The sequence below is a fragment of the Pristiophorus japonicus genome, chromosome 1 (assembly GCF_044704955.1).
Source record: "Pristiophorus japonicus isolate sPriJap1 chromosome 1, sPriJap1.hap1, whole genome shotgun sequence".
Classification (NCBI taxonomy): Eukaryota; Metazoa; Chordata; class Chondrichthyes; family Pristiophoridae; genus Pristiophorus; species Pristiophorus japonicus.
In genome coordinates this window covers 331,522,409-331,536,484 of record NC_091977.1, presented here as the reverse complement: position 1 = coordinate 331,536,484, position 14,076 = coordinate 331,522,409, and the positions used below count along the sequence as shown (strand labels likewise).

Sequence of the window (14,076 nt, the reverse complement as noted above, 5' to 3'; positions counted from 1 at the left end):
ACAAGTGTAGGCAAGATTTTTCTGAGCGTACAAAAATCTACACTTACTCCATTCCAAGTTAGTTTGGAGTAAGTTTTTGCTGCCTAAACTTGCAAAACAGGCATAAGTGGATGCCCCCTTTTGAAAAAAAACTGTTCTAAAACAAAACTATTCTAACTCACTCGAACTGGAGCAAACTAAATGCTGAGAATTGCAATTTCTATGATACTCCATTCTAAACTAGTTACTCCAAACGAATAGGAGCAACTCGAGCCGAAACGGAGGAGGAACTTCTTCACTCAAAAGATGGTGGATCTTTGAAATGCTCTACCCCAGAGGGCTGTGGAGGCTCAGTCTTTGAATATATTCAAGACAGAGATCGACAGATTTTTGGATATTAATGGAGAGGTAGCGGCACAGTCTAAGGATAAGGGGTAAGCCATTTAGGACCGAGATGAGGAGAAACTTCTTCACCCAGAGAGTGGTGAACCTGTGGAATTCTCTACCAATGAAAGTTGTTGAGGCCAATTCACTAAATATATTCAAAAAGGAGTTAGATGTAGTCCTTACTACTAGGGGGAATCAAGGGGTATGGCGAGAAAGCAGGAATGGGGTACTGAAGTTGTATGGTCAGCCATGAACTCATTGAACGGCAGTGCAGGCTCGAATGGCCTACTCCTGCACCTATTTTCTATGTTTCTATGAATCAAGCAATATGGGGATAGTGCAGGCAAGTGGAGTTGAGGTAGATCAGCCATGATCTTATTGAATGGTAGAGCAGGCTCGAGGGACCGAATGGCCTACTCCTGCTCCAAATCATTTGTTCCTATGACCTTGGTGTGTATGTCCACAGATCCCTGAAGGCAACAGGACAGGTAGATAAGGTGGTTAAGAAGGGATACTTTCTTTTATTAGCCAACCCATAGAATATAACAGCAGGGAGGTTATGCTTGAACTGTATAAAGCACTAGTTAGGCCACAGCTAGAGTACTGCATACAATTCTGGTCACCACATTACAGGAAAGATGTGATTGCACTAGAGAGGTAACAGAGGAGATTTACGAGGATGTTGCCAGGACTGGAGAATTTTAGCTATGAGGAAAGATTGAATAGCTGGAGTTGTTTTCTTTGGAAAAGAGGAAGCTGAGGGGAGACTTAATTGAGGGTAATTATAAAGTTATGAGAGGCCTCGATAGAGTGGATAGGAAAGACCTATTTCCTTTACAGAGGTCTGTAACGAGGGTGCATAGATTTAAACTAATTGGTAGAAGGATTAGAGGGGAATTGCAGAAAACGTTTTTCACCCAGAGGGTGGTGGCGGTCTGGAACTCACTGCCTGAAAAGGTGGTAGAAATGTTCATCACCGTTAAGAAGTACTTGGATATGCACTTGACATGCTATAACCTACAAGGCTATGAGCCAAGAGCTGGAAAGTGGGATTAGGCTGGATAGTTCTTTCTCGGCTGGCACAGACGCAATAGGGTGAATGGCCTCCTTCTGTGCTGTAAATTGCTATGAATCTATGAACAGCAAGATCCCACAAACAGCAATGTGATAATGACTAGATAATCTGTTTTTACTGATGTTGGTTGAGGAATAAATATTGGCCAGAATACAAACAGAGAAAAACACACTCTGGCATTGGACCGGACACCTATTTCTAGTGCATTAAGAACAGATGTGCCAGTATTCACTTGTGCTGGTGTATTAAAGTATTGTCAGAGTTGTTCGCAATGTTGTCCATTCCGACTGGATGTGCAATAATATTTTAACACCCATGACTAGGGCTATATGTCTGCATTTAGTTCAGAGTTCCTGGAGCGTTGTGAAGTCAGGTGATTTAAGGTATTTTAAGAAATGACCTACACAACTGAGGAACACATCTATGAATTGCATTGGTGTAGTGGACCCCTCCGAACATGCAGAACTCCAAGGACTCTAGGGGAATAAGTGCACACTTTGTACAGCTCAACCAAGGGCTAATCCAACACAAAAGAACTATGACCAATAAACCTGCCTATATACTCCATTCTATAATGGAACCAACTTTTGAAGGGGTAAAAAAACTGATCATATCCTCTGCCTCCATTTTTTCCAGCAGTTGCTGCTGATTCTGAAATTCCCCTTTACACCTCCTCTTGACCCATCTTTTATTTACTTGTCCCATTACCATCTATTTTCACCTTGCACCATCATCCCTTTTGTCATTTAATCTCTCCTGCTTTCCACTCTATCACAGATCTTCCCTTATGTTCTTTCCTCTCCTTCCCCCTTTCCCTGCCTCTGTACTTGCTTAAAACCCGTTACATCTTTAACTTTTTCAGTTCTGACAAGCGATCTGGAGGTCCTGTGCAGGCTGCTCACCAGTGTTCCATTGGAAAAGATACCGCGTATGCATGGCCGATGCAGCAAATTTAAAGGGACTGCACACCAAACATAAAAACTTGAGGGAACATTGGTCATCAACCTGAAACGTCAACTGCGTTTCTCTCTCCATAGATGCTGCCTGACCTGCTGAGTATTTCCAATATTTTCTCTTTTTATTTGAAAGGATAAAGTTGGTCTAAATAAGGCACTGGTGATAGATATGTCCGCGAAAGATTGCTCCAGCACTAATGATTTGACCATCACCATGGCAGTGGCTTATGCCTCAAGGCCAGGCAACTGAACCATGCACTGAGGAAACCAAAGGCACCAACTTCAGATATGATTACATGTCCGTAGTTTCCTCCCATTCAAATGACAGCCTATTCATTTGAAGAATGAATTAATTAGGGAGTCATTTTTAGATTTCTCTTATTTTAATTAATAAACTAAATGCATCATTACTTCATTTTCCATTTATTACATATAGTTTTACAACCATGCTCTTTGATTTGATTTGTTCTTGACTCATGGGTTTCAGTGCATGATCAGTTAGTGTGTTTTGCAGACATTGTGTAATTGAGTATGTGCTGAATATGGAGTTTCATCAAGTAGGCAATTGCAATAATTCTTCTCTCTGTCTTTTGTGAATAGAGACTTTTGCTGGTGAGGTCAGTCTGGAACAGCATAGCAATAGTAATAATTACTGATGGGATCAATGTTGTCCAGAGGATCGTGAGAACACCCAGCTCTTCTTTGAACAGGGAGATGGAACTTCTGTTTATCAACTCACCTGAAAGGCGGCACCTCCAACATCGTAGCACTCCCCCAGTACTGCACTGAAGTGCCAAAATTGCGTGCTCAAGTCCTGCTTGGGGCTCGAGCTCACGACCTTCTCGTTCGGAGGCAAGAGTGTGACCTACTGAGCCAAGTTGATGCTTGGATCCTACTCACTTGGATTTGCATTAAAGGTCTACCAAATATTTTAAGTACTTCAAGCTTTAATTTGATTTGTTTGCTTTATACTCAATTACATGTTCAAGCATACTTTTGATCTTTAATTTTATTTAGACTGATGACTTTATACTGTTGTAGATCCAACACATATTTTTTTTTTGCTGCCCAATTTTTATTTTTTCCCTTTCGTGTTTGCTAGATCCCTCAATGGTGTACACCATCCACTCCCTATCTGACAGGTCAGCCACAAAGCCTGCTCTGTGACCCAGCCTACAACCTTTCCTTCTTGGCTTTTGTTCAGTGCATCTCTGGATACAAGGCCGAAATTAGTAACTTGGTCTGGATTTATAGGTAGAAACTCTCATCTACCAACAAGTAAAATACAATTTTAAAAGTTTCTAGTCACATTGTTAGATCACACACCACTGGTAGGGGTGAGATTTTGTTTTGAGAAAGACATATACATTACTAACCACCAAAATGAACAAGAGACACATATTACAAGGTTACAATTTTTCACAAAATTGGACCATCACTAGAAATAACCAAGAACTCAAAAGACTGGTTGAATGATAGCACTTTGCACACCAGGGAAAACCAGCATTAGTGGTGATGCTACTGTGCATTGTGCTACTGTGCCACAAGGACTATGAATGAATGTCTGTGCTACGTTCGCCAGTCTCAGTTAGAGTAGCAGTGAGGTACTACAGATGGCCACAATGTCACAGGATAAAACGAGGAGGATAAAAAACACAATTGAGCCGTCATTTTGGCTGGGAATGTGTATCTGGAGGCGAGATCAGGTTCCTGTTCAGCTCCAATGCTGGAATAACCCAATGACAATAGCTTGTAGGATCACATATGAAGAATGTCTGATTGGGCAAGGCACTGGGGAGTTGGTAGTATGCTATATAACATAAGAACATAAGATTTAGAAGCAGGAGTAGACCATACAGCCCCTTGAACCTGCTCTGCCATTAAATAAGATCATGACTTATCTGCAACCTCAACTCCACTTTCCCACCCTATCTTCAGATCCTTTGATTCCCTTAGAATCCAAAAATCTATCTATCTCAGCCTTGAATATACTCAACGATTCAGCATCCACAATCCTTTAGGGTAGAGAATTCCAAAGATTCACAACTGAGTGAAGAAATTCCTCCTCATCTCCGTCTTAAATGTCTGACCCCTTATCCGGAGACTCTCCCCCCTAGTTTTAGATTCTCCAGCCAGGGAAAACAACCTCTCAGCATTTACCCTGTCAATTTTCCCTCAGAATCTTATGTGTTTCAATGAGATCACCTCTCATTTTTCTAAACGCCAAAGAGTACAGGCCCAATCTACACAATCTCCTCATAGGACAACCCTCTCATCCCAGGAATCAATTTAGTGAACCTTCATTGCGCCACCTCTAAGGCAAGTATATACTTCCTCAGATAAGGAGACTAAAACTGTGCACAGTACTTCAGGTGTGGTCTCACCAAAGCCCTGTACAACTGTAGCAAGAACTGCATACTAGTACTCCTTCGACGGATAAGGGGCGTTTCATAAATTAAATATGTTCATTTCTACTTGTGAGTTTTAATAAATGAGGAACAATCTAAATGATATCAACATTTGAACAATGGTATTATTTATTCAGTTACCCAAGGCAGTTAACAACTAATATGTTTGATTGTCATATGCTACCCAAATACAAAGGATGACAAGAAAATCCCTAGTGTTTATATTTCACTTCAAATTTATACTACTTGAAATCAAAGAAAAATCTGGAAATAAACTTTTGGTAGAAATATAAATGTAAAATAACCTGGAAAGCAAATTTCTTTAATGATATCAGAAAGTATATCAAAAGGGTGCGGAATATAAAAGATTGCCTCATAAACACGCTTTAAATTGCTAATGATAAAGTCTCCTATCCTGTTATGTTCTCACTCTGAACCTGGCACTACAACTGTAGGTAATAACTCAGGATGGGCAGCAAGGATAATTAAGACTAAATTGTATTGAATTTATCACAAGTCTCATTTGTTTTCTGCACTAAAACAGGAATTGCCAGTCCTTAGGTTTCCAGTTAGAGAGGATGTCAAACTTCTGCTGAAAGTATCTATTAGTTACAACATTAATCTTCTTATCGACTAAACTTAATTTCAGCTTTTCTATTCATAAAAATTCATAAGAATTAAAATCAATAAATCTGTAATTAAAAAAAATGACGGATTCTCTTTAATAGCGTTGAAGAAATTATTTTAAGTAACCACAATCCATCTGGATGGTTATCTGAAAATGGTAAATATTTTAAATATACACACGCATTATAAATAGATGTGATTACTTTGAAGAGAAAGAGAAAAAGGGAGAAAGAGAGAGAGCGAGAAAGGGAAAGAAAAAGAGGAGAGGGGGAGATAGAGAGAGAAAGAGAAGGTAGCCTGCTATAGTAACAGCTGACGGACAAATCCTGGAATGGGGAAGTAGTCAGGAAACAGCTCTCCACTTCCTGAACACACAGGAAGACGTCATCAATCCAGTTCAATCTTGCAAGGGAAAATTCTCTCATTAGTTAGTCCCATATTTGGGGTGCTTTGGCATGCTTTATTAAGTTTATGTACAGAAAGGGAAATAAAGTAGGTAAAAGTCAATTGCAACCGTTACTCAGTACATTCATTTGTTACATCAGTTCCAGTGCTATGACAATGAGGCAGTTCAGAGAAGGTTCACTAGGTTGATTCCAGAGATGAGGGGTTGACTTATGAGGAGAGGTAGAGTAGGTTGGGCCTCTACTCATTGGAATTCAGAAGAATGAGGTGTGATCTTATTGAAATGTATAAGATTATGAGGGGGCTTGACAAGGTGGATGCAGAGAGGATGTTTCCACTGATGGGGGAGACTAGAACTAGACATGATCTTAGAATAAGGGGACCTCCCATTTAAAACTGAGATGAGAAATTTCTTCTCTCAGGAGGGTTGTAAATCTGTGGAATAAATTTAAGACAGAAATAGACAGTTTCTTAAACGATAAGGGGATAATGGGTTATGGGGAGCGGGCGGGGAAATGGAGCTGAGTCCATGATCAGATCAGCCATGATCTTATTGAATGGCGGAGCAGGCTCGAGGGGCTGTATGGCCTACTCCTGCTCCTATTTCTTATGTTCTTATATGTCCTTCAAACCAATGAAGGAATATTTGCTAGTCCCAGAAAGGTAAAATAAAACTGATCAATAGTGAAAAAGAACTTTCTCTGTAATGTATGAACAAGTAGAACTAAAACGATGACAGGAGAACAGGACTAGAGGGTGCAGCTCAGACTGAAGGCTGGCGGAAGATCATTCAAATAAAGATGCAAACCACAGTGGCCCCAAGTTATTTTGCTTCTGTGCTCCTCACAACAGCAATTCCTACGTGTGAAGGTTTAACAAGTGATGCAATGCCATTAGCCAAGATCGTTACATTAAACTGTATCTTAATAACTAGATAGCATTTGGTGAATTCTCATTACGTGAGAATGATCTCTAGGGTTCAAAGTTGATCATAGAATAGAATAGAATGATACAGCACAGGAGGCCATTCAGCCCGTCATGCGGTTCTTTGAAAGAGCTGCCCCCCCCACCCTTGCTCTTTCCCCATAGCCCACCAATTGTTTTCCTTTACAAGTATTTATCCAATTCCCTTTTGGAACAGGGGCAAGGACAGGTACGAGGTAACTATCTGAAGCCAATTGCATGTATGTGCTGCTACAATATTTAAACTAGGGTTTGTCTCATCATAGGAATATAATCGTTAAATATGTCAGAAATAAAACGGTTTAGTGCCCCACCCTATACAGGTGCAAGTTAATTAATAAAAACATTTATTTTTTTTTAAAGTATTTTTCCAATCATTGTTTTTAGTCCCACTTTAAAGAAAGCTATTACACTACCTCCTGATTCGAGAACATTTTACAGAGAGAATATCACAAACAACTGGGTCACTAGTGTAGAGTTTTTTTTGTTGCATACTTTAGCATGCATGGAAAGAAGGGTAAATATCTAATTCAGAATCAATCAAAAGTCTTAACTAAAATGACAGGACTTACCTTTGAAACTATGACAGAAACAACACAGGCAGTGATTGGAAGTAGTAACGTTTTTGTGTATCTCACAGGCGTCTGAAAGCAAAAAACAAAAGGCAGATTAACAGTAATTATTTCTTTCCACTAAATAGACTGAAACCAGCTAGGAAAAGCCAGGATAACACCCAGAGCCCATGCTGCCAGCAGGTAGCCTCATCCAGCTGCAGGTCAGACTTATAGAATTACCCCTCGAGACTTTTACAGCAAAGGCTTATGCAAGAAAGATTAAAAATCAAGGCAAATTCCATTAAAGGACTTTTAAACTCAATTACGGTTTTAGAATATTTCAGGTATTACTGGCCAGAATATGAATTAACAATTTGGAAATGTTAGGCCACTCAATTACTCACAAAGTCTGAATAGGCTAAATGATCAGAGTATCCATCATGTACATCAGCTCAGGCCCATTAGTCAAATTGGGAGACACAAGATCCCTTTAAAGTTTTACTTAACTTTGAGAGAGCCACGTGATTTACCCACAGTCCCACACTGCACAAGAACCCAATTTTCAGTAGAGGCCGAGAAGCCATCTTGCATCAAAGGGGAGAAACAACGCATCTAAATTGGAACAGCAGCGTCCAAATACTCGAAATCACGACTGGAAAATTGGAATAGGAGTCTGAGGCTTAATATGTGCCTGTTTCACTCGAGCCTGGAATGTCCCGAGTGTGTACAAATTGGTGACATGAGAGTGCATCCACTGCCTGCATTCACAGCGTTTACTGCTGATATTTTGCATTTGTACACATTATTTATGGTGTGCGGGTTCCTGAGAGAGCATTCACGTCAGGTTCGTTACAGACAGTAATTTAAAGGTCTCCAACATCATTTAAGCTGTTGTGTTCTTGCTCGCAACAATACAGAAGGGGTTTTGAGCTCCTCACTCACGCATTACCAGATTCATGGATGCTACATTGGAGCCATCTGAGGGCTATGCCTTTGGAACTGAAGGTACGACCCACAGAAAAGACCACTGTAGCAAGTCTGACAGCAGATAGCTGAGAGGGTGAATGATGTCATCAACACCCAGAGGACTTGGCTACAAGTGCAGAAGATGACAATCAACCTCAAAGCTGCTGCTTGTGTATGGAACCAGAAATTTAGAGCGCAGAACAGATGAAAAGCTTGAGAGTTGAGGAATCAGCATTTTAATGTCTGCCCATCCCATGTAAGGAAAATGGGTTTAGACGGTATTTGGGAAAACCGGTCTGAAAGAGTTTAAAATTACAGCCTTGAATGTAACACTACTGCAATTGATAATAAGCTTTTCCAGTCTAACGAGTATTCTATTTATTCCTTTGTCCAATCTACAACCTCTTTGATTAGTTTATAATATTAGGCCTTAAATTACTGGAGAGGACAATGTTTTGAGAGTTGATTACAGTCAGTAAGGCCGTTAGTTTCAAGGTCTGCAGGATGGGCATTAACCCAGAGACGATAGAAGCATTCCCCAATGCACAACAAGGATAAGCACAGTTCCTGGTACTAATTTCCAAGCTTAGTAGACTTAAGGTTACAAGAATTAAATAGGAGCATAACTTTACAGAGAACATTAAGTGATGTTGGCAAGGAGCAGAAATCAGTTCAAACTATTCATCGTGACAATTATAAACAATTAAAATGTTACACTTTTTATAAAGCTTACTTCTTAATGCCAGAAGACGACCTGATTTTCCAGGTCCCTTTCCTTACCCTGGACATCAGGGAATGCTGCCCTACAGATTCCCATCCATAACGGGATGAAAAAATAAAATTAATGTCAAGCAAACACTTAATGGAGCTTGGCTTAAGACTTCAATAAAACAAAGATCGCACAGAACACAATATTGTAGGACACTCAATCCATAGTCAACTTATTTACTGAGGCGTACGAAAGCATGGGCCTCACGCTAAACATCCATAAGACAAAGGGCCTCCACCAGCCTGTCCTCGCCGCACAGCACTGTCTCCCAGTCATCAAGATCCACGGTGCGGCCCTGGACAACATGGACCATTTCCCATAACCTCGGGAACTTCTTATCAACAAGAGCATACATTGATGACAAGATTCAACACCGCCTAGAGTCGCCTGAGGAAAAGAGTGTTCGAAGACCAGGCCCTCAAATCTGCCACCAAGCTCATGGTCTACAGGGCTGTAGTAATACCCGCCCTCCTGTATGGCTCAGAGACATGGACCATGTACAGTAGACACCTCAAGTCGCTGGAGAAATACCACCAACGATGTCTTCACAAGATCCTACAAATCCCTTGGGAGGACAGATGCACCAACATTAGCATCCTTGACCAGGCCAACATCCCCAGCATTGAAGCACTGACCACACTTGATCAGCTCCGCTGGGCAGGTCACATTGTCCACATGTCAGATACGAGACTCACAAAGTAAACGCTCTACTAGGAACTCCTTCACGGCAAACAAGCCAAAGGTGGGCAGAGGAAACGTTACAAGGACACCCTCAAAGCCTCCCTAATAAAGTGCAACATCCCCACTGACACCTGGGAGTCCCTGGCCAAAGACTGCCCTAAGTGGAAGAAGTGCATTCGGGAGGGCGCTGAGCACCTCGAGTCTCATCGCCGTGAGCATGCAGAAATCAAGCGCAGGCAGCGGAAAGAGCGTGCGGCAAATCTGTCCCACCCTCCCTTACCCTCAACGACTATCTGTCCCACCTGTGACAGGGACTGTAGCTCTCATATTGGACTGTTCAGCCACCTAAGGACTCATTTTAAGAGTGGAAGCAAGTCTTCCTCGATTCCAAGGGACTGCCTATGATGAGTTGTAAGATGACTGATTTGTTTTCATACCATGAACGAGTCACTTTCCCAAAGAACCATCAGAATCAAAAGGGAATGCCTATGGGATCATTCCCTTCCTCATCTCTACATTGCCCTCATTTGGTGTCACTCCTACCTGTCCCATGATGAACTTAGCCCTGGCAGGGCTAAGAAATAACAAAAGGAAAGGGCAGCTGGTCATTATTGCGCCATTCACACCCTATCTTGATTAATGTTTTTCTAACTCCTGGCATTACCATTTGAATTTGGGCCATCATCCCTTTTGTCTCTCTAATCTCTCCTGCCTTCCATCCCATCACAGACCTTCCCTTTTGTTCTTTCTTCCCCTCCCCCTTTCGAGCTTGTTAAGAATGTGGTTCTTTTCGAACACATTCCAGTTTTGATGAAGGGTCGTCGACCCGAAACGTTAACTCTGCTTCCTCTCCACAGATGCTGCCTGACCCGCTGAGATTTCCAGCATTTTCTGCTTTTATTCCATTCTATTCAATCTCTCATCGGACAACCGTCTCATCCCAGGAATCAATCTAGTTGTTGCATCCCCTCTAAGGCAAGTATATAATTCCTACCCTAGATCACTTAAATGCAGACATATATAACTTTTTTTCCCTCCAGAAGATTTCGGGTTTACCTCAGATATGGTAGTTAAACACTTCAGGATCCCTTGAGGCCCTTTCCTGGTAACAATGTTTAGCTTTTTCTGACATCACAGAGTTCCAGCATCTCAAATTTGTTCAGGAAGCTGAGTTTCCACCTTTTTAGAATTATAATGAAGCCCATGAGAATTGTGTTTTTCTGTAACTTTGCAGTTCTCCTGAGTGGTCCTAAGGAATTCCCTCAATACAAAGTCAGGTGAGCCCGTGCAGGAGAGCACACTCCTTCCTCAAGAGAGTCAAAAACGAGCCATGGTAATCTGCACATTACACATTAGTGAAAGTGCCCTCCTGAAAGGCTCTATTTGCCCTACACCAGAAGGAATCTGCACTATTTTCTGGTGGATAAACTTTATTCAGTCCACTTATTGAATAGTAATCTTCATGCAGCATGCACTTTGTCTCAATACTATTCCCAGATTTCTTTTCAGGCTGTTCTTGGAGGAATTTTTTCATACCTGTGTTATTTGGAAAGAATTTTGAAGATAAATAAAGAGAACTTCCTCATTGGCCATGGATATCGAAGGTTTATCAAACATGGCAGTGGTAGAGGAAACACATCTTGGCTTTTGAAAATTTAACTTGTGGCAAAACACAAAGGAGGTCAAATAGAAAAGCCACAAAACTCAGTGGACATAAGAGGCTACAAATAGTTGAGGACAGAGTTAGGGGATGCAACTTCAGGGATAGACAGTACGGGCAAAGCCAAAGGGAAGGCCACTTGGACACTGAACTAATTAAGAGATTTCCTGAGGAAAAATCAAGGTACAGGGTCCCAAAAGATGGCATTTTCTCATCCTCCCCTTCTCCCATTTTAATTCAGAAGGTAGCTCAGAAAATCTCAACACCCCTACACCCCTGAGCACAGCGGCTGAAGCATAGCATGTTCAGCAGCACGATATTAAATTATAGAATAATACAACACAGGAGGCCATTCGGCCCATCGAGTCTGCGCCGGCTCTTTCGAAGAGCAATCCAGTTAGTTCCACTCCCCCGCGCTTTCCCCATATCCTTGCAATTTTTTCTCCTTCAAATATTTATCCAATTCCCTTTTGAAGGCTACTACTGAATCTGTAAACACCGCCCTATCAGGCAGTGCATTTGAAATCCTAACCACTCGTTGTGCAAAAAAGTTTTTCCTCATGTCACCTCTGGTTCTTTTGCTGATCACCTTAAATCTGCATGTTGTCTCGGGTGATGACCCTTTGCAGTCATAAATGGTGGGGACTGAATATACACGCTGGTATCAAACTACCCTTCCTGTATTTTAAATGAGTTAACCCCAGTAGACAGAGGAATCTTGTACCAATGTGTTAAACATTGCACAAAAGCAATGTTTACAGTAGTTTCTGGGCTATCATGTGTTAAAACAGATTTAAATTTATTTTACATCCTTTCTTGACCCATTTTGTTGGTATTTAATGGAGGTTAATAAGTTGCCCCTGTTGTTCAGTCTGCCGAGTCTAACACCACTGCTGCTGAGAGAGTGGCTGCAAAGTGCTACTCACAGGAAACCAATACCCACCCTTTCACCAGCTTCTTGGAGGTGCTTTGCTACGCAGGCCAATAATCACTTGCCCCCACACACTTCTAGCTGGCATTCCCTCACTTAACAAAACACAGACCAAGATATAAACAGAGCAGGGATCAAACTGGCATGCTTCCACTCTCCACCAAATATTTAGTATCCCAATGCTCACTGCCATTGCACATAAATAACATTTACATTTTTAAATAAAAGATCACCTCAATCTCCATGAAATCAAACTCTACAGCACACGTGTACATCAGGGTGTCAAAATCCTTATAGTTGGTGAATTTAGATTTCAGTAGATTACCTATGTGCGCCTGGAAGCAAAGAGAAACAAGGTCACACATGGGTAGAATATTCCATTGCCTCACTATGCACTGTGCGTTTTGCTCACTGGGAATGACCCACGGCAAAGATGCATCAATCTTTAAACTGAGCACCGACATGGATCAAAACTCAGAATTAACTGATGTGAGAAACAAACAGACCAGAAAAATACAGACATCAATTGACCTGGAAGAAAATGACCGAAAGCCAATGTTAGTGATTGTGCAAGGTCATCTTTGCAACTCAACAAAACATAAGAACGTAAGAAATAGAAGCAGGAGTAGGCCACCTGGCCCCTCGAGCCTGCTCCGCCATTTAATAAGATCATGGCTGATCTGATCATGGGCTCAGCTCCACTTCCCTGCCCGCTCCCCATAACCCTTTACTCCCTTATCGCTCAAAAATCTGTCTATCTCCACTTTAAATATATTCAATGATCCAGCTTCCACGGCTCTCTGGGCAGAGAATTCCATAGATTTACAACCCTCAGAGAAGAAATTCCTCTTCATCTCAGTTTTAAATGGGCGACCCCTTAATCTGAGACTATGTCCCCTAGTTTTAGTTTCCCCTGAGTGAAAATACCCTCTGCATTCACCTTATCAGTTATGTTAATCTAAACTTTAAAAAAAACCTTACAAACAATAAAAGAATTGATAAGGAAAATGTGTCAAAAGCCAATGAATATGTGACTGAACACGATCCAGATGTACTTGGCGACTGAAAGAACTGCTAAAAACAGAAATCTCTGGTAAATTCACAAAATTCTGCACTCCCAATGAGGAAAGGAGAACAGGATGGTGGCAGGATTACAAAACTGCAGCCCCAACTCTCAGACCTGCAATCTCTTTGAGCACTACTCCCACACTGGGAGCACAGAATTGGTGAACTAACCCCTCAAAGCTCCCAGAACAAGGTCCTGCGTACAGCAGACTTTTTGGAAGATTACACAGCCAATATTGCTCCTCTGTCACCAAACTCTTTCAATAAGAAGCATTCCAGTGTATTCTTTTCCACACTTGGACAATGAAATATTCATTTGGGTGGGAAGAACGAATGAAGGAAGGAAAATTAAAAGATAACTTTGTAGCTTCTGCACTACGTACCTTTGCTACCAAGGATCTGCCTATATCTCTCCATAACTGATCACTAGAAAGTGTACAACAGACTGGGTTTCTGATTTTAGCTCTCTGCTGGGAATTGCTTTGAGTTTCCCAGCAAATAGCACAACTGAGATTGCAGAACACAAATCACTCCCACAGCGAATAGGAGCTCTAATTGTGTTGTCCCACAGTCAACCAGTTCTATAAATTCATCCCCGTCTACTGTCAGCTTATCAGCATTGTGAATCAGAATCCTTTCTTTTTGCAACC

At 41.4% G+C, this 14,076-nt stretch overlaps 1 protein-coding gene across 3 annotated transcripts in view; it reads right to left on the bottom strand.

Moving 5' to 3' along the window:
• The window catches only part of dpy19l1l (dpy-19-like 1, like (H. sapiens)), a 112,397-nt gene that overhangs the window by 47,530 nt on the left and 50,791 nt on the right, over nt 1-14,076 (bottom strand). For all 3 annotated transcript variants that reach the window (XM_070889176.1, XM_070889183.1, XM_070889184.1), the window contains 2 exons: nt 12,595-12,696; nt 7,373-7,444 (listed from right to left, as the gene is read on the bottom strand). In XM_070889176.1, the coding sequence (XP_070745277.1) occupies nt 7,373-7,444; nt 12,595-12,696 (174 nt within the window). The remainder of the gene's footprint in view (nt 1-7,372; nt 7,445-12,594; nt 12,697-14,076) is intronic.